Source organism: Typopeltis vanoorti, chromosome 23 (genome assembly GCF_054136105.1).
Source record: "Typopeltis vanoorti isolate ZY-2024b chromosome 23, IOZ_Tvanoo_1.0, whole genome shotgun sequence".
Lineage (NCBI taxonomy): Eukaryota > Metazoa > Arthropoda > Arachnida > Uropygi > Thelyphonidae > Typopeltis > Typopeltis vanoorti.
This window is the reverse complement of record NC_143571.1, coordinates 38443672-38465614: the sequence shown is the minus strand read 5'-3', so window position 1 is coordinate 38465614 and position 21943 is coordinate 38443672. Positions and strand designations below refer to the sequence as shown.

The 21943-nt window shown below is 35.8% G+C and overlaps 1 protein-coding gene across 2 annotated transcripts in view; it reads right to left on the bottom strand.

The window, feature by feature from the left end:
• Positions 1-21943, bottom strand: part of LOC150093788 (cytoplasmic dynein 1 intermediate chain 1-like) — a 479575-nt gene that overhangs the window by 415712 nt on the left and 41920 nt on the right. For both annotated transcript variants that reach the window (XM_090413194.1, XM_090413193.1), the window contains exon 4: positions 131-240. In XM_090413194.1, coding sequence (XP_090269320.1) covers positions 131-240 — 110 coding nt within the window. The remainder of the gene's footprint in view (positions 1-130; positions 241-21943) is intronic.

Sequence of the window (21943 nt, the reverse complement as noted above, 5' to 3'; positions counted from 1 at the left end):
CATATGTACAAAAATTGCATACTGTCATGTTAAATTTCATTTCAGATGACAGTATAAATCTGAAAGTTACTTAATAAACTCAGTATACGAAGAAACATTTTTATTTAATAAAATGAAATACTATCCTTACCTTCTCTATCTATATTAACTGACGTAGTCTGTGTTTGTTTATTATAAGAAACATTTTCTCTTGGGGGTATGTTAGTCTGGTGAACACTAACCACAGTTAAGTTTGATTTTCTAATAAATACAATAAAAATAAAATTCATTTTCTGATAATATTTTTCAGCTAACTTAAAGAATAAATGATGTTCAGAAAAAAATGTATATATATAAACAGAACAAATGCATACTATTTAAATCAATTTTTAATTAATTTGATTAATTATGAATTTCAAATGTTCAACATTTATCAGAAAGATATGAAAAACTTAACAATTCTAGAGGGGCGGAAAGTACACCAACAAGGATTTTGGTACTAATTGAAGCCAAACTTTTGGTCATAACAAAGCTTATTTTCTTTTTTAAAGCATAAAGAGTAATAACCTAATACAATAATGTTGTTGGAGGACAGCATTTGCATAACAGGATATACAAAACTTTAAATATTAAATTTACACATATAAAAATTGCATTATATTTCCCCAGCATGAGCTAAGAAGAATACTAAAATATTGTGTTTTGTGAAACAGAAATAGGCAAGCAATCATTCTATTAAAACAATGATTTCTGATAATGATTAAGACAGTGTTGTGAGTTCAATTCTAGTCATCGACTAAAGAAATTTTTTAGCTAGCTTGGTTGGCTGAGAGGATAGCGTATCTGCTCTCCAGCCAAAAGGCTGTGGGTTCGAATCCAGCCGTGGGCATGGATGTTTGTGATTGTCTGTGAATACCAGGGATGATTGGCAGTAGATGGCATTGGTGTGGTTGCAGTCAGTTGATGACTGAATGGTGGAGATGGAGTTGTAGACCAGGTGCCCTTCCTCAAGTCCTTGGACTCCCTGGAAGTGTCAAATAATAATAATAAATCCTGCAAATTGTCACTGGTATGGTTAGTCAATTCTGATTAATTAATATTCATGAGCATATGTTAGCAGTTCACTCAGGTATTTGAAAAAAGAAACACTGCAAATAAATTAAAGATGTCAGGAAATTGTAACCTTGATTTCATCCTTTATTCAAGTGCAAGTAATCAAAGTTTGTGAATGAAGTAATTTCACGACCAGGCTACTTGTGTATACAGGCTAATGACTTCATATCAATTGCCTTAGTATCCCATAATGTAATGCACATAACCTTATGGACATGTGCAATGCTATGCATTATGGGAAGGGCAACCACCCTGGCTAGTTTCAACCTTTACTGAGGTCTCATCAATGGGCGCCAGATCCAGAAGTGATACCAACGCTAAAGATACCAACCTTATTCCTAAAATACAGAGTATTTTAGGAATAAGGTGTGACACCTTTTGACTACTTGTATATGGAAACATGACTTCTGCATTACTTCAACCTTGGTATCACTTCTGGGTCTGGCTCCCACTGATGAGACCTCAATAAAGGTTGAAACTGGTCTGGGTAGTGGCCCTTCCCATAATGCATAGCATTATGTCTGTAAGGATATGCATGTTACATTATGGGATACTAAGGCAATTGATGTGAAGTCATTAGCCTCTATATACAAGTAGCCCAGTTGCAAAATTACTTCAAGTGCAAACTTTGTTTGCTTACCCTTGCATAAAATCAAGAATATAATTTCTTGCCATCTTTAATTTATGGCATAACAAGTGAAAAAACTTTCAATAAGCAACACTGCAAGACCAAAGCACTAACTCTCTGAAAAGTCTGTTCAAAAAAATATAGTGATTGGATGTATATTTTATTTTAACACGTTCGCTGCCAACTACGAGTATACTCGTAGTGGGTAAACCTGCTTCACAAGCCAGCTACGAGTATACTCGTAGGAAGCTTACCGCCGGGAACGAGATTATTGTAGTGACCTTGAAGAAGTGAAAATGCTTGGCTTGTGGGGCTAGCTTCAAAACTGTGTATTCCCATAGAAGGTATATGCTCTGTACAAGCCAACTACGAGTATACTCGTAGGACGTTTACCTACGGTAACGAGATTATCGTACTGACCTTGAAGAAGGAAAACTGCTCGGCGTAGAGGAACAGATCATGCCAAAGTAGCGTGGCAGCGAACGTGTTAACTGTGTGCTCATTATTATGAGAGTAAAGAATGTGTCTGTGTAGGCTTAAGAAAGTGAATTCATAGGCTTAACAACTTTAAGCACTGCACATCATTTTATCAAAAGTCGATAAATTATGTTTTGGTTCAGACTTTTACATTGTGCTGAAAAAAAAGCAATTGCATGAATTAAATTTTGTTTAAAAACCATAAAAATTGTTAAAAAAAACAGTGATTTATTTAAAACTAGTCAAAAACTTCAATCCTGAACCAATCATCTATAGTAATTAACTAACCCACCATTATATTTAGTCACTGCTTATTCCATCAAATTAAAGAGAGAAGAACCTGAAAAGTTATCTGCGCTTTAGACAGTATCATGAAGAAATAAGCCATGGAAAATGTACATAATATAGTTTGAGCAAAACTGATGTTTGAGTATGTGTAACATTATTTAGAACAGATTAGTTTTTCCTTTGCTTCCCAAATAATCAATAAACTGTTTTATCCTAAAAGCAATTGTAATTATTGTTTATACATAAGTCTGCTTTTTGAATAGTTTACGATACCTACCCATTTGAGGAAGGTATTCAAAAAAGCAGCAACAGCTCTATGGACAAGGGTCTTGACTACATTATTCAACTAAAAATAAATAAATAAAATACACACACAAGGGGGAGGTCTGAAAAGTTCTGATAAACACATAAAACAAAAATTATATAATGAAACTGATATAACCACAAGAAAGAACATATCGTAAAACCCTTTAAACCCCACATTTCAAATTGTAATAAATTCTTTTTCTTTTAGAATATATAAGAAGACATAAAATTAATTAATTTTTGTTCTGATGTTTATCAGAACTTCCCAGATACCCCCTTTATACAGTGTTTCCAGTGATGACCTCTGGTTTTTCCCAATCTCCCACTATTTTCTATAGAAATTCTCCAGCATTGATCCTATAACAACACCCCTTACCAACTTAAAGATCTCTATCATATCTCCCCTCTTCCTCCTGTCCACCAGACTCTGCAAATTGCATCTTCTCAATCTTTCCTCATACTCGACATTCCAGAGGTCAGAGACTACCTTACTCAGTCGCCTTTGGACTCTTTCCAACATCTCTTCATCCTTCTGAAAACCAGGTGACCAAATCTGGGCACAATAGTCAATGTGTGGCCTAATCAAAGCATAATAAAACGGAACAAGAATCTCCCTACCTCTACACGTCAGTGTCCTCCGCATCATTCCCAGAAGCCTTTGTGTTGTCTTCACAATTCTGGCTATGTGTCCAGTGAATTTCAGATCCTTATCCACTATCACCCCCATATCTCTTATTTCTTCCACCTCCAACAATATATCCTCACCAAGCATAAATTCTGCATCCTATCTTTGTTTTCCAAATTTTAAAACCTTACATTTTGCAACATGGAACTCACATCTCCATTTCCATGCCCATTCACTCAATTTATTCAAGTCTTCTTGTAAGGCCACAACATTTTCACTACTCTTCATGGTTCGTCCCAACTTTGCATCATCTGCAAACAACTGAATATCTCCATCCAAATCTTCAGCTATATCATTAATATACAAGTTAAACAGTAATGGTCCTAAAACAGACCCCTGAGGCACTCCACTAGTGACTTTTCTACTTTCCTTTCTGGCTATTTGATACCTATCAGATAGCCAGCCTCCAATCCAATGCACTAATCTAATATCCAACCCCATCTGCTCTAGTTGGACTATCAATTTATCATGAGGCACTTTATCAAAAGCCTCTGCGAAATCTAAGGATATTACTGTGTATCCTTCTCCTCTGTCCAAGGAAGCAATCACTTTATTGTAAGAAGTAAGTAGATTACTAAAACATGACCTACCTTTAACAAATCTATGCTGTCATCAAAGATAATACCATTGTTGTCAACACAACTCTGGATCCTAGTTCTCACAAGCTTCTCCAACAACTTAACCACAACACCTGACATATAGATAGGCCGATAGTTTGATGCTTGAGTTTGATCACCTCCTTTATGAAGTGACACAATCTTGCCTCCTTAGGGACTTGACCGAGTGCAAGACTTGTATTAAAAAAATATGTCAAGGCAATTGTCAACTCCCTGGCACAGTCCTTCAGAATACGTGGTGGTGGTATATTATCAAGTCCCACAGCCTTATTAACATCTAGTTTACTCAACTCCCCATACACCTCTTGCTCACTTACAGTCAGTCTCTCCTCCCCATCATCTACTGCTCTCAATCTCTCCATGAAGTCACATTCACGAGATTTAAAGACCGTTATGAATTGCTCATTAAGTATCTCCACCACAACACATTCTGCAACAGCTGTCTTTATACATTTTCTCCTATCAATGTCATCCTTCCATAATCATTCTTTCTTTTGCTGACTACATATCAAAAGAACTCCTTAGGATTCTTTTGGGCTTCATTAGCTAATTGCTGTTCATACCTCTCTTTAGCTACCCTCACCAACCAAGTCACCCTCCTTGCCTGGTCTTTGTAAACCTCATGGGATTGTTATTTCCACTTCTCTTATGCTGCCTCCACAATGCCCACTTTCTCTGTATCGCATGCTTAATCTCTTTATTCATCCATCTCACACCTACCTTATTTAACCTTCTCACACCCTTGGAATACACTTAGACATTGCATCTACTGGATAGTTTTTGAAAATCCCCCAAGCTGCACTGATCTCTTTTCCAGCTAACTCCTCATTCCATGCCACATGTGCAAGCTGTCTCCTGAGCTCTTCATAATCATTCCCCTTGCAGTTCCACATATACTCTTTTCTCACAGAGATCCTCACTCTGTTGGCAACCACCCAGGTAATCACCTCATGGTCACCCTCACCAATTGGTGGATGATTTGACATCTCATTTATAATTACATCCTCTGATGAGATGACCAAATCCAAGATAATCAATCCTCGTGTGCCCTCTGTTACATGCTGTCTGAGGTAGTTATCCCTCAAAAACTCAAGAAATTCATTTTGTTTACTTCCAGTTGCTATCTCATCATTCCAGTCTATGTTGCCATAATTAAAATCGCTGGTAATGATCACCCTTTTCTTATTTGCTTGGCTAATTTGATTATACATTTCATAGTCACTACCATCCACATTACTTGGTCTATAACAACATCCAACCAAGTATTTGATTCCATTCACCTCTATCTCACACCATATTGCCTCAAAACCACTGGCACTATTTCCCTCTTGCATCTCTACTTTGAATGAACATAACTCTTTCTCTATCATCAGTAGCACTCCCCCCCTCCCTCTTTTCCCCTTCTATCCTCACAAAACACACATACCCTTCCATCTCTATTCCTGTCAGGATGTCGTCCTCTTCCAACCATGTCTCACTTATTCCGACAATCTTTGGGTGAACAGATGCAATTAATGCAACCATTTCATCTGCCTTGTTTCTTATACTTCTAGCATTTGTATACAAACACAACAGCTCATTTCTGGATCTACAGCTAGTTCCACTCATACCACTCACTCCATGTGATCTCCCCATGCTCGATCGGGGTCATTTCCCTTTCTGCTTATTCATTTTAAAACCCTTTTCAATTCCAACTGTTTCCTCTTGATCCCAGGTCATCCCATTTCTTTCCTGTCTACACATGCTCTCACCTTCTCTCAGAGCATCCACCTTTCTCACGCTGTGTACCCCTGTCCACCATGAGCCTCCCCGTTTCCCTGCTCCTCTTGCACACAGATTCTCTCATTTTCTATACTCATACCATTCACTTCCTCATTCATAACCACCTCTTCGATCTCACTCTACTCACTTCTCTCCCTTCCAGCAGCAGTCTCTCCAAGTGACTCACACCATAAGCACTCAAATGCAGTCTATCGCTCCCCTAGTTCACTTCTTCCTTCAAACTCATTCCACACATTAACAAACTGTACTTCTATATCCTCATACATTTCAGCCAGCATATCATTCATAATCCTTGCTCTCTGCCTCATCTCACCACAGTCATACCCAGGGCCATCTCGGGGGTGCAATGCACCCAGGCCCCACGATCGAGTGGGCACAGTCAGTACACATTTGTGGAAACATATTATATTTCGAATATGTTTTTTTTTGTTTTCCTGTGCCAAAATCATTTGCAGGTAAATATATTTATTTCGAATCCTTTAATTTTTACCTTTGAAAAATATTTTAGGGCCCCAAAAGGTTTCTTGCACCCGGGCCCCTTTATAGAGAAGGCCAGCCCTGCTCATACCTAGGCAACACGCTGACTACCCTTCCTATCACACTATTCTCTTTTATCCTTCTAAGCAGACTCCTGACATCTATTCTGACTTGCTCTTTGTCCTCTGTCAAATCATTCGTGTTGATTAAAACCATCAACTCCTTTGCTTGCTTCCTCCTCATATCCAATGCCTTAATCACTCTACTCATTTTACTACCTGGAAAACATACCTTGTGCATCCTATCATCCAGCACACCTTTAATAATGGAGTTGCCATATAACACCACTCGCTCATCATTCGTGCCATCATGATTAGTTTTAATAGTTTTTATCCGAATTTTCTTAATTTCATTCCGCATCCATTTCATCTCTTTCCTCATCCAATCCAATTCAACTTCCGAATCTCGCGTCACATTCTCTCTATCATTCATTCTTTCTAATTTTCTAACTCTCGACACCCTCTTCTTTCACTCTCATTCATCCTTCTGTGCTTCCGTACTTTCGGTCCAACATGCATCCGACTTTAGCTATCATTCATTCTTTCGATTTTTTCCACTTTCGATTCCTGCATCATGCCATTTCCAGTTTCATTCGTTCTCTCAATTTCGTTTCCTTCTGCCACTCTCACCCTTATTAACATCCGTTATGGCTTTTAAATCACTTGTTTTCTTTTTTACTGATTTTTTAACATTCTTTCGCCTCTCTTTCGAATGTGCACTCATTTTCCTGGCGACATTTTCGCTACTAACACTTTCTGTCATCAATTTCATATTTGCATTCATCAATTACTCATTCAGGTCACACTTCGCACACACCCTCCTTCCATCTGCCCTATGTAAATACCTCATTTAGGATTACAGATGAAGCAACTATGATTGTGAGGCTAGTGTATTGTCTGATAATAGCATCTGTTCTTTTGGCTGGTTTGCCTATTTTACTGTATGAAATACATAAGTTTTCATAAAAGAAAACCCTGCCAACCTCTCATATAGTTGAAAAGCCTTATAAAAGGTTTTCTGCATCCTTAACAAGATACTGATCTTATGCGGTGGTTTTATAATATGGAAAGGCAGAGATAAACTTAAATTACTTAGACTGGCACTCTTCAAACATCTGTTACAACTGACGAATTATGCATTAAAATCAAATCCCAATTTAAGTCACCTAAAGCTTGTGCTATGCATTTACTGTCACACTAGCTTGCTATATTAAGAGACCAAATGGATGTCACACAATCAATGTTGGTCAACAGTACTAGTCAAGCATTGCAGAATGAGAGCTGTTCAGTATATTGAACATTGAACTTTAGATGATTCTTCTTAACATCTCCAACATTTCAATCTAATAAAATGAATTTAAAAAAAAGTGAAGCTCTATCATATCACCAATTTCCTGATGTATACCCTCAAGGTGTGTGTGTGTGTGTGTGTGTGTGTGTGTGTGTGTGTGTGTGTGTGTGTGTGTGTGTGTGTGTGTGTGTGTGTAGGCTATTATGATGGCACTAGATGATTAAAATGATTACTTGTCAGCACTCCAATATATTATATTGTCCTATCTAACATTTCAGTCTTATAAGGCTGTTCTGTCACTGCTTGTTTTGCTTCACAGTCTTAGAAAGTAATGCCAGTTTGGTTGGCCAAGTGGTTAGCATACCTGCTTTTCAACCTATGGTCTACGGGTTTGAATCCCACCTTAGGCATGGATGTTTGCAATTGCCTTTAGACATGAGATGAATTTCATCGCCTGGTGTAAGACCACTGCCCAGCTCATTGGAGACCTGAAAAAGATCTGTGTTGGTCTCTAAAGCAAAAGGGTTCCAGAATATGTAATAAATTAATTAAAAATACCAAAAACATATATAAAATTAATTTAAGAAAAAAATAAATAATTCCTTAGCCCACCCACAGTATGAATGTACTATAGGTTTAGGGAAAACCTGTCATGGATGGAAGCTACAAAAAAAAAAAAAAAAAAATATATATATATATATATATATATATATATTACTCCAGACATTCAGCATTTCTGTCTCTTCAATTTAAGATCATATTAAACGTTAAAAATCTGGCCAGAAAAACACAAGCCTCAGTTTCCAACAGAATAAACAATGTTATTAATTTTTCATCAGTTCAACTCAAGAAAGAAACTAAATGCTCTCAATATTCTAAGCCACAATTATGCAATGGCACCAAAATTTAGGAGCAGTTGCATAATTGTGGCTTGTTCACTTTTAGACAATTTGTAGGCATACTGTAACTACAAATTATGTCTAAAAGAGAAATCTTAATCTCTTCTCATACTGCCGACAGTACCTGATAAAAAAAATCTGATAAAAGGGTTAGTAATACTCTTGACTGTGGATCTCAGAAGTATTGTATTTTTTTTTTTCATTTTGCCATTCTATAAATCTTTAGTGGGGAAAGGCAAAGTTTAAGTTTTTTTAATGTGGTATATATGGCTCAAGTTTTCAAAATGTTGAGTCTACTCTCTGAGTAGGTTTGACATTTCAATTATAATTCAGAGTAAGCAGGGATCACCATAGTGATATAGTTATCAGGTATAGTGATAATGATATTTTTGTTCCTGGCATTATAGATTATCACTACACCTGATAACTATATCACTATGGTGATCCCTGCTTACTCTGAATTATAATTGAAATGTCAAACCTACTCAGAGAGTAGAATCAACATTTTGAAAACTTGAGCCATATATACCTCATTAAAAAAACTTAAACTTTGCCTTCCCGCACTACAGATTTATAGAATGGCAAAATGAAAAAAAAATACAGTACTTCTGAGATCCACAGTCAAGAGTATTACTAACCCTCCCCCCCCCCCCACAAACTGGCCAAATATTTAGCTTAAGAGCTTTCTCTCATTATTTGTTACACTGCTTTCCACTGCTTGTCAAATTTAATCCTCGAAGACAACAGTATTATGATCAGTTTCAAACTACAGCCTCTTTTTGATAACCCACCACTAAAAGCCATGATATATCTGACATTCTGGTGTCTACAGTATTAGGCTCTTGCAAAATGACATTTTGGTCGATATATAATATGTTCATTTCATTATCTACAGTACAGCTATTCCAAAGCTGCAGACCATATGAGTGACAGATCACTAGATACAATGAGGGGGAAAAAATTTTATACAGAAGCAGGTACAATTCTGGGCTGTTTTTCAAATATGCCATGACTCTCCGACACACTCTGAATCTAAAGAAATACAGCTCTTCAACTTACCAAATATGGGAGACTAACATCTTCAGACTACCAACTGAATGAGCAAGATTCCCCTTATCAAACTCAGAGGGCACCAGTTAAAATCCCACAATTTTTAGACTATTTGCTTTCCAGCTAGTATATCCGTATGCAAGTGAACAGTTCATATCTTTATGCCCATGAAGATATCTTAGTGAAAAAAGGTAAAATATTGGTCTAATAATTTAATAAATAAATGAAGTTATTAAATTATTGTCCCTGACATCAGTTTCTTCCTCTAAACAATAATATGAGGGAAGAACCATATCCCATAACACAGCTGGAAGAACAATGGGACATGCTTTTCAAATTGAAAATTAGAAGAATCTTTATATTATTATTATTATTATTATTATTTGACACCTCCAGGGAGTTCAAAGACTCATCGAGGGAGGGCACCTGCTGTACAACTCTGTCTCCACCACTCAATCCATTAACTACGCCAATACCATCTACCGATGACCACCACCACTAGTATTTCCACAGACAATCACAAACATCCATGCCCACGGCGGGATTCGAACCCGCAGCCATTTGGCTGGAGAGCGGATACGCTAACCACTCGGCCAACAAGGCTGGCAACACTAACCAACTCGGTCAACCAGGCTGGAAAAACAAATCTGAAAACAAACCCCAACTCAACATCACCAGAGTTAAAGATCGGTACTATCAACGTAAGAAGCCTGAATGGCAAAGAAATGGAGCTAGCTGAGGAATTAGATAAGTACCAGATCGACATAATAGGGGTGACTGAAACAAAAAAGACAAAAACTGGTGAGATCTTTCTGAGCAATAAATACAAAATTTTATATTCAGGCAATGACAATCGAGCAAAAGAAGGAGTAGCCATAGTATTCAACACAAAATACAAGGCTAATCTTCTTGAATGGCAGTCAGTCTCAAGTAGAGTAAGGTGGGCAAATATGAGAATGGGGAACTGGACAATGAGACTTATTTGTGCTTATGGTCCCACAGAAGGTTCTACTAAGGTAGAAGTGGAGGAATTTTTTGAGGCTTTAGAAAAAGCACCTGACACAATGAAAAATGAAAAGTTGGTCCTTGTTGGGGATCTAAATAGCAGAGTAGGAAATGATTGTCAGACATGCAAAAGTATTTTGGGAAAATTTGGAGAAAAGAGCAAAGCTAATAATAATGGCAAATATCCGTTGGATTTCTGCTCAGGACATGGACTGGTTATTACTAACACCATGTTCCAACATAAAAATGTGCACAAATTCACATGGAGAGAAGAGGCAAGGAATAAGAAAAGTCTCATTGACTATGTTATTGATGAGAGTGATGTTTTCTCCCTGATGCAGGACACCAGAGTGTACAGAGGATTTGAAATTGGAAGTGATCACTATTTAGTCTTGAGCAGGATAAAATTGAATTTCATATCGAAAAGAATAACATGTAAGAAAGTTTTAAAGCAAATAAAAGTTGAGAAGCTCTCAGATGTGAACTGTAGACTAAAATACACAAAGATTATTGAAGAAAAAATGAAACAGTTTGAGAACAGGAATCAAACCTTGGAGATTCAGTGGCAAATTCTGAAGAAAACATTGATTGATTCTGCCAGAGAGGCATGTGGTGAGGTTGTCTGTAAGAATAAAAAAATCAGAACTCCCTAGTGGACACAGGAAGTTAAAGAGGCAGTGAAGGAAAAGAAGAAAGCATCAAAAGTTCCTGTCAAATAAGTCAGCTAGTGCTCTTAGAGAATATAGAGACAAATGCAAGAATGCTAAACACTGTGTAAAACTAGCTAAACAAAAGTCATGGGAGGACTTTGGCAAGAATATAGAAAATAAATATCAAGAAGGTGGCAAAATATTCTGGAGGTTGTTGAAGAAGCTTAGGAATGGAGGAAAGAGTGCTAAAAGGAATTAGAGATGATAAAGATGACATGCAAACGGGAGAAAAAGATATCCTTGAAGTATGGAGTAATTACTTTGAAAAACTGCTAAATGAAACAAGCAGTGATGATAGCACAGTGGTAAAAAACACTGACCAGGCATGCAGTCAGGAATATATATATATATCCATACTTGAAGTAGAAAAAGCCATCAAAGGCTTGAAATGTGGAAAGGCAGCAGGAGTAGATGATATTCGACCAGAAATGCTGAAGTATGATGGTATAAGAGTCTTACAGTGGCTGCACTGCATAGTTCAGAAAGCCTGGACAGAGGGACGAATTCCCGATGATTGGAGTAGAGCGCTCATAGTACCCATATATAAAAAGGGAAATAAAACTGAATGTGAGAATTACAGAGGTATTTCCCTACTGAGTATTCCTGGTAAGATCTATGCAAGTATACTTGAGAAATGGTTGAGAAGAATAGTGGAAAAAAAGGTTGCTGAAGAACAAGCTGGATGCAGGCCAAATAGAGGCTGTCAGGATCAGATCTTCACTTTACGACAAATAGTCGAGAAAGCATGGGAATATAACAAAGATCTGTATTTAAGTTTTGTCGATTTGGAAAAGGCATATGACAAGGTGCCAAGAGAGAAGCTATTCAATACACTGCAGTTATATGGTGTCAATGGGGCATCATATCAAGCAATACTTAGTCTTTATTTGAGTTGTAAGTCAGCAGTTAGAATTGAAGGAAGTACAGGAAGATGGTTTAATGTTACATCTGGTGTGAGACAAGGATGTACATTATCCCCTCTGTTATTCGTTATCTATATGGATCACATTATGAAGTAAAGTGGTATGAAACATGATATCAAAATTGGAGATGTTAATATCAGCTCTTTGCTTTATGCGGATGATGTTATACTTCTAAATAAATCCGCTACAAGTCTGCAAGATTCTCTGACTAAATTGAATAGCTGTTGTAATAGATATGGTATGAAGGTCAGCAATAAAAAGACAAAGACAATGAAAATAGGCAGAATCATTGAAAATGTCAACTGTGTTGTGAATGGAGAACCTGTGGAACAAGTAAAACATTTCAGCTATTTAGACACGATTTTTACTGAAGATGGTAAATTAAATATAGAAATAGACAACAGAATCAGCAAAGCTGGTATGGTGGGAAGTCAATTGAATAAATTCATATGGAATAAGAGAGAAATTAGTCAGAACACTAAATTAGCTGTATACAAGACAGTGTTCAAACCAGTTTTAACTTATGGATCTGAGAGCAGGATCAGAAGTAAAACACTTGACCAAAGACTAGAGACCACAGATATGAGAGTCCTGAGAAAGATTATAGGCATGAACAGATGGCATCAATGGCAATATCATATTAAAAACGAGGATATTAGGAAAGAACTTGACATTGTCAGCATCCAGGAATGCGTTAGCAGAGCTAATCTCAGTTGGTATGGTCACTTAAACAGAAAGGGCGAGGAAAGATTAGCAAAACAAGTGTTCTCTGCCAGGTTGGCAGCAAAACGACCCCGAGGAAGACCAAGAAATAGGTGGATTGATACGGTACAAAGTGCCTTAGATGATAGAAATATAAGATCTGATAATGTTGGAGTCTTGACAAGTAACAGACTGATTTGGAGGAAAATTGTAGATAGGAAATTAATAATGATGTAATTTTTTTCATGTAGTACTATCATATCCTGTACACCCCTTGAGGGTACATGGCAGGAATTTGATGATAATGATGATGATTATATGGAATTTTTCAATTAAAGGTGATTTAGCCAATTACATATATGATAATAGAGTTTTTCTGCTGGAAAATGGTTTTTCATCCACATACAGGTAAAATAGCTAGAGAACACATGCAATTAAACAAAAATATTAGTGGCAGTTAAACGGCATTGTGAGGATGATGGTTATGTAGTTAATGGCAGTTCATGAAGTGTGTATAGTGGCCTTCCTCTGAGACTTTGGACTCCAAGTGTTGTATAAAATAGTAACAATATCAACATAATTGTTATTACAGAGACAAATACTATAAATGTGTTTCTTTGAAATAACAAACACACCATGCTATATTCAGGAAATGATAACACAAGAATAATCTTCTTGAATGGAATAGGCAATTTCAAGTAGACTGATCTGGACAAAAATCAAAATGGAGAATTGGACAGACTTATTTGTGTCTATATTCCCATAAGTTCTCCTAAGAAAAAAAATGGAGGAATTTTTCAGGTAACTAGAGAAGGCAACTGACAAAAAAGAGAAAAAATTGGTCCTTAAGTTGGAGATATAAATAGTAGAGTAGGACATGAATACTACACATACAGAATATTTTGAAAATATTTGGGGAAAAAAAGACAAACTAATAGAAGTTACCCTGGATTTCTGCTCAGTACATGGACTAGTCATTACTAACACCATTCCAACATAAAGATGTGCACAAATTCACTTGGAGAGAAGACACAAGAAATGATAAAAAAATTACTATGTTATATACAGCAATCTCTTCATGCTGATTCAGGATACAAGAGTATACAAGGGATATGAAATAGAAAGGAATCACCATTTAGTTATGAACAGGATAAACATGAAAATCATATTGAAAAGAAAAATATGCAAGAAAACTTTAAAAAGAATCAGTCAACCAGCTTTCAGAGATGAAATGTAGATTCAAATACACAAATATTACTGAAAAAAGAATGAAAGAGTATGAAAACAAGAACCAAACATTGGAGACTTGTGGCAAAATTTGAAGAAAATGTTGACATTCAGTCAGAAAAGGCAACTGGTGAAGTTGTTAACAAGGAAAAAAAAACTTCAAACTCAATGGTAGACAAGTTAAAAAGGCAGGCCTTAAAAATTAAATAAACACATCAAAAGTCCCTAGCAAGTCAGCAGGCACCAGGAGAGAAAAAGGTAAGAAAACTATATGTAAAAGTAATTAAATAAAAGTTATGGAAACATTTTGGTATGAAGATAGAAAATATTCTTATAATTCCACATATGCACTTTCTGATTTAGAAGAGACACATGCAAGTATAAAGCAGGTGGCAGTGTGAAGGGTTGCTTGTAGCATGGAAATGCATTATAGAGGAATCAACAGTTTAGGAATTAGTTAAAGGATGTTTGAAAGAAGCAACATCTTATTGCATCCTAAGAGTTGAATAAAAAATATTGTGAATCCAATATCATGAAAAGAGTGATAACAGAGTTCAGGAGTAGTGAGGAGAACCAGCACTGATGAAGGCCAAAATGGATTATGAAAAGAAGTCAAGCAAACAGGCAAAAGGAAATTCAAGAGATATTTATTACTATGTAGAGTATAAAGAACAAAGATCATGATAAAATACACTTAGTGAATACAGATAGTAAGACAGTGACAGATTCACTATATATAACTGAGTTGTAAAGTGTTCACTTCATTAAGGTATACTTGTGTGCATTCTGAGCAGACCCATTAGCTCTCTGGATGTCAAAAGTAAAGTGGATGAAAAAATGTAGGCAGACCTTAAAGCTACAACAGTTTTAATTGTTGTATTAAAGCAATTTGTATTTGAATCAAACAAGAGTTTGATTCAAATACAACATCCAGACTGGAAGAAACAGGTGCTGAAGGAATGTAGGACAAAGAGTTAGCAATGTCCCTGACATGCTATTTGGGTCTCAATGCAAGTGCAATTCCTAAGTGGAAGGAGAACAAGATAATTCTAATATCTTGTGTTGGAACGTCCCACCTAACTGACTGTTCCGTTTTTTTTTTTGTTAATCTTATCCTTACCACTTTAAATTTCGTTTTTCTTAGTTAGTTGTTGATTGATGCTCATCTGAACATAAAGAAATTTATATTATACTGCGCCACCCTATATTCAGATCAGTATAAATAATATAGAGGAATCAATCATCAACTATACTTATATTATCACATTATCTTCAGGTCAAGGTTATTAATAGCATTTAAGGCTTCCGCAAAGGTCCGATTAATTTTATGAGCGGTGCAATGAAAGAAAATCAGTTTAATTAAACTAAGTTTAATTCAACAAAAGAAATCATTTAATGCGGAATAGTACATCATATACATTCAAGTATAATTATCTGTAAAAGATTATCCAATTAAAAAAATATAAAAATTTCACATTTAGTTAATAGTGACTCCTCAATTAAGTTTGAGGAGTATGACTAAAGTAAGCACTTCTTAATTCTTAAGACAATAGTATTTCTTTCACATATTTCTCTCTATCCAATTAGAGGAATCAAATCACAAATATATCAATTTAGTTCAAAGTATTCAGAATAATTATGATCCATTAACTATCAAACATTCACTTTTCAGCTCTTTATGCTCAGTCAATCAGAATGAAAATAGTTCTTTAAAAGTTTAACTTTCCAAATGTAATAATAGCTAATCTTATGACAGGTATTTCTATATTCTCTCTCAATCAGTTAAGACTTAATAGAACAACATAGCGCTTATCATTTCAAGGGGAAAGTACTTCAGTACATCTTACATCCAATGATTAAATGATATAATCTACAGCCAAGGTGAAAATATTTCTGACGGAGTTAACTGTTATTGCTTCACACAGGTTATAGAAAGGACAATTCTTACCGGGTTACAGCTTCTATACATCGAATTCGCATAGGCACATTTAAAATTCTTGTTGAATTTTACTTTATGGCAAAACAATTCAAAGAAATCTTCCACTATAATAACTGAATTATAGACACAGAAATACTCAAGTCTTGATGCACTTGGTTTAAGTTATCTACTAATTCTTTATTTTCTTCTATGTATCAACTTCAGTTCTGCACTATTCTTCCTCTAATCATTTGAAATTTATCATAGTATCAGAACTCCCATAGAAGTAATTCAAAATGCCTATTAACTCCTTGTCCTTTCCTAGTCGATTTTCGGCATATATTAATTCCCCTTCAGCCAATCGCTACCTATCTCTATGCTGTCTCTAGAGCTTCTCCTTACTTTTGTTTTCCAACCAACTACGTTCTCTTTTTCCCGCCAAAATCCGGTTCTAACCAGTTCAGCTTATATCCTGACTTTTCTCATCATACACAGTAGCTCACGCTCTGCGCACGAGCTAACTAAAAATAAACTCCGTTTCTCCGTTATTAGCCAATCAAATCCCATCAGTAGAATTCCATAAAATTACTTTTACTTACAGAAATAACAAAAAATATATATAATTCACATAAGGTACATTTAAATTTATATACACACAGTTTCTTATAATAAATTTTACAGAATAAAGTAAATTAAAAGAATGATATTTTTATACAGTCTTTTTATTACTATTACATATCTTAAGATTATGTTATTAAATAATAACAAACAAAATTCAAGGCAATTATATGAATAACACATTATAAGCAAGAGACTAACAACAAATAATATTTACAAGTCTTGCTTATGACATGGAGGATTATGTTAAATATGAATGAAGTATTATATTTATAAAACATCTTCATTCACAATTTAACACTTGTATTATACAATGAAGGAGCTAGGAATGCTGCCACAGCAAATGATAGATCAATCAGCATCATTAGTGTGGTTGTCAAGGTTTTTGAGAGACATTAGAAATCACATCAAAAGGTGAGTAGACTGTATGTGTGTGTGAGGGGAGGGGGTATGTTATTATTATTATAAGAGCACATCCATGGAGTCTGAAGACTCATTGTAGGAGATCCAATCTATCCAGACAATCTATCATACCTCTCCTTGAACACATTAACAAAGCACTCACAACTGACTCTGACAACCCATTCCACTCATTCACAACTCTCCGAGCAAAAAAATCTAGTCCTCACAGCCCTACAAGCACACCTTTATTCGACAAGGGATGATCTCTTGTTCTGGTCCCTCTAGCCAAGTGCTGAAATATTTCCCCTGCATCTATCCTATAAAACCCTTTAAGCAACTTAAATATTTCTATCATATGCACTCTTTCTCTCCTATCAACCAACTTCTGCAATCCACACACTCTCAATCTATCCTCATAGAACATTTCGCAGGCCAGGCCACTCACCATCTTGGTCACTTGCCTCTGAATCCTCTCCACACTTCCTCATCCCCAAGAAACCCAGAGGAATAGACTTGAACATAGTAATCCAGGGGTGGGTGTATCTAGATCTTATAAAGAGGAATAACAATTTCCTTATCTTTGCTTGCTAATGTGTTCTTCAATAGCCAAGTAATCTTATGAGCTACCTTAGCAATATGTCCAGTATAAACTTTAACTGTCTCCCTCTACCCCCCTAAATATCTAGCTACATCTATTTCTTGGAGTACAGTGCCAATGCAATACACGGATTGTAATCCATTTATCCCAAAATGCATAACTTTACTTTCTCCCCCACATTAATCTGGCATCCATTATCTTCTGCCTATACTGACAGCCTATTTAAATCATCCTGCAAGCTCTCCACATTGTCTTGTTTAACTATTACTCTACCTAATTTCACATCATCAACAAACAACTGAAGATTTCCTTTCAGGTTATTTCCTATATCATTTATATACAAATTAAACACCAATGGTCCAGGCACTGAACCTTGTGGCACACCACTAGTCACCTGTTTTTTCCCTCGATTCTGCCCCTCCATATATATACCACTTTTTGATATCTGTTCAGCAGCCATCCTCTTATCCACTTAACTAGTGTCATATCCATCCCAATTTGTTCTAATTTGTGTAACAGAGTTCCGCATGATGCTCTGTCGAATGCCTTTGCAAAATCCAGTAAAATCATCGTGTAGCCATTTCCTTTATCCAACTCAGCTGTTACTCTATTATAAAAAGTTAGTAAATTACTAAGGCATGACTGACCCTTCAGAAAGCCACTTGACCCTCATACAGTATAATATTTCTATCTACTCATTCTTGAATTCTCTTTTTGACAAATTTTTCTAGTACTTTTACCACCATGCCTAAGATACTGATTGGTCTATAATTTGCTACTGCAGTCTTAGAACGTCCCTTATGCAAGGGAATTATTTTACCCTCTTTCCACTCCCTTGGAACTCTACCAGAGCTGAGACTTAAATTAAGGAGCCTAGGCAAAGGCATCGCCAGTTCCCTTGCAAATTCTTGCAAAAACCCTAGCTGATATTCTATCTAATTTAATTTGAGATTCTGCAATAACTTAAGAACCTCCAATTCATCCACCTCTGTTCCCACATTAGTGTCTGTCACATAGGTTAAAGCAGTAACCTCACTAGGATAATATACTTGCAAAGTGGTCACTCAGTAACTCGACTATTTTATCCGATTCTGTCTCCATAGTCATTCTTTTTCTTAATTGTCACATAATGAAAGAACTGTTTGGGATTTCCTTAGGCGTGCTTGGCTAGATTCTTCTCATAATCTGATTTTGCCTTCCTTGCCATGCTGGTCACCTCTGGCCTGAGCCTTGTACTGTTCGTGAGTTTGCTGGTTATTTATTTGTACTTACTTCCCTCCCTTGCGCACTCCAAGTGGGTTAAGACTCTTAAATTCAAAATAAAAAGAAAACACCAAAACTAAACTCCAAATCTAGCAAGCAAACAGGTTTGTATCCCAGGAAAATCTCATATGTAACTTAACCTCTTAAATAACCTTAATAACTTATTACATCCATTAAGAGATGGAGACTCCACTCCTTAACACACTTAAACAACCAACACCCCAGAATCCAGTTCACCTTAGAAAATGAGGAAAACAACAGTCTCTTTCCTAGACACTCTAATCACTCACCAGCCTGATGGATCCTTGGTATTCTCTGTTTACAGAAAACCCACCCATATAGGCAGATGTATTCATCTGCAATCCCCCCCCCACAACAATATGGGGTTATAAAAACACTATAGAACTGGGCAAAATTAATCTGTTCCGAAGACAATACCCTAACCACTGAACTAAATCATATCCTTAATACTTTCTTAGCCAATGGCTACAACCCCCCAAAAAATCCAAATTATTAAAACCAGATAACCACAACCCCTCCCCCCCCCTCATAACAAAGATTACACTAAATCTATCATCATTCCTTATATCCGGGGCACCTCAGAAAAAATAACCAAAATCTTTAAAAAAATATGACCTAACTTCTTGTTACAAACCATATAAAAAATTAGCATCCCTTATCTGCTCCACCAAAGACCAACCACTTCCCTTAGACCTACCTGGGGTATACAAGGTCCCTTGCAGCTGTAAACTGTCCTACTTTGGCCAAACAGGCAGGACAGCAAATGTTGGGATTTCGGAACATAAAGGCTACATCCGGTTTCATCAGTACAGCCACTCTGGGCTTGCAGACCATGCTCTAGATACCTGCCACAGAATACGTTGAAAGAAAGCCACATTAATACACCACAGCAAGTTTAAATATGAAAGATTGTTCATAGAATCAGCCTCAGCTCTAAAAAACTTTCCAAACCTCAACAAATTTGGATGCATGAGACTTCCCCAAATTTGGGAAGCTTGCATCACAAGAACATCAGCCCAACATCCAAGACAACCCAATATAGCCTGCTAGGGGGCACCATTAGGACTCTAGGAACAACAGTAGTTTCTCTCTTCTGCCTCATTTGCTCTTTTTGTAGCTGCATGCACATGTCATAGTTGTATGCTCCCATTGAAGATGGCAATGTGACATTGCCGAAATATAGGAAGTATTTATTAAGGTTTCTTTTAATTAATATTCCAGTATACGTTGTAAATTCCTTAAATAATTTAATAGTTACAACTTCAAATAACATGAAAAACACTTTTTTTGCTACACAGTCTTCATTCAATTGCATATGTTAAATTGTGAATGAAACTATGTTGTGTAATTTATTTTTTTTCATTCACATTTAACATTGCTTATTATATATTAATCATGATTTGTATAAAAATTATTTATTGTTCCTTAATTAAGGATTGCTATTTAAATATTTATTCTAAACTTAACCTACTATTAATTTATTAAATAATAATGTGTAGAAATTTATGATAACTGTATTATCATATATTTATTATAATTGTATACGTAATGAAAAAGCTGATTAAGTAGCTCAAATATTCTGTTTATTCTTATTTGTAAAAATTTAACGTTATGTAATCACTTATGTAGTAGTAGAGCGTTGTATTACATTAGCGAAATGTTTGCGTTCATTGGTTGTCATGGAGACGCATGAAATAAACAAGCACGAGTCGAAGAGTGCGTGACCTTGGAACCAAAAGGAGAAAGAAAGGCAATAAGATTTTAATTAGAAAAAAGGAGAGAGTTTTGCGGAGCCTGAAGGAAGGTAGGATACAAGCAAAAAAGTGAAAGAAAATTATAAATTCTTTAGGGCAGAAATTCATGAGAATAGTGTTTTGAAGTGAGCAAAAACGTAGTGAATCACATACTCAGCTGCAAGTGAAATTAGCTGTTGTTGTAGAGGAAAATTGATGTCGTAATTGGATAAATAAAGAACTGGACATTCAATGGGAAATTCTGATTAGTTCCAGTTAGTCTAGGATTACGTCTTAATTCTATGTTGCCCTGAGAAGAATTATAATGAATTTAACCAGTTAGAGAAAAGTAAACAAGGAAAGATATCAGTACCTTATTGCTGTTGTTTAGAGTAGTGAACCGCGATTAACAGTAGTTCAGTTAAAGCGTTGGAGAATTTTATTTAATGTGTTCCGCTAGCTTAAATAAGTTAATTCATAAGTGTGCTCACAATAAATTGATGTATTGAAGATTGTATCTGGTAAGAGTAGTCATACATGTTTGTTTATTCTAACATTAACTATAACGTATCTTCGAAGTTCAAGGTCCGAAATAAGATTGCTTGGAATATTGTCTACCTTGATTAGTGCCTGCTGTGAATTTAAACATCAAGTACAACTGATAGATATGTGCAGACTGATCAAATGAGAAGTTTTGTTTTATTGACTTGAGTTAAGAAAGCTTGTAATTTTGAAGCTGTGAATTGTATGTTAAAGTTTAGAACATTGAATTGGAATGAGTGACTTAGCAAGATGTATTAAGTTATTTGTATTGTTCCATTTAAAAGTAGAATTCTTGTATTTGTTATATATCATATATTAAATGTTTTATTTTGTTAATCTAAATATTGTGTTTGCCTGAATTCCCTTTCATTGCACCGTTCATAAAAAATTCGAATCTTGCAGGTGCCCCAAGTAGAATAGTAAATAATTCGGCCTAAATGAGAAGACTGCTAACTTAATTAAGAATTGATCCTACTGTTTTATATAGACTAATCTAAAAATAGGGTGGCGCAGTATAATTATAAATTTCCCTACTTTTGGATCGGTGATCAATTTGCAATTAGTTGTTTTATTAATAAGAGTGACTTGAAACAAGATGGCAGATTAGAACACAACATGAAAATAGAACG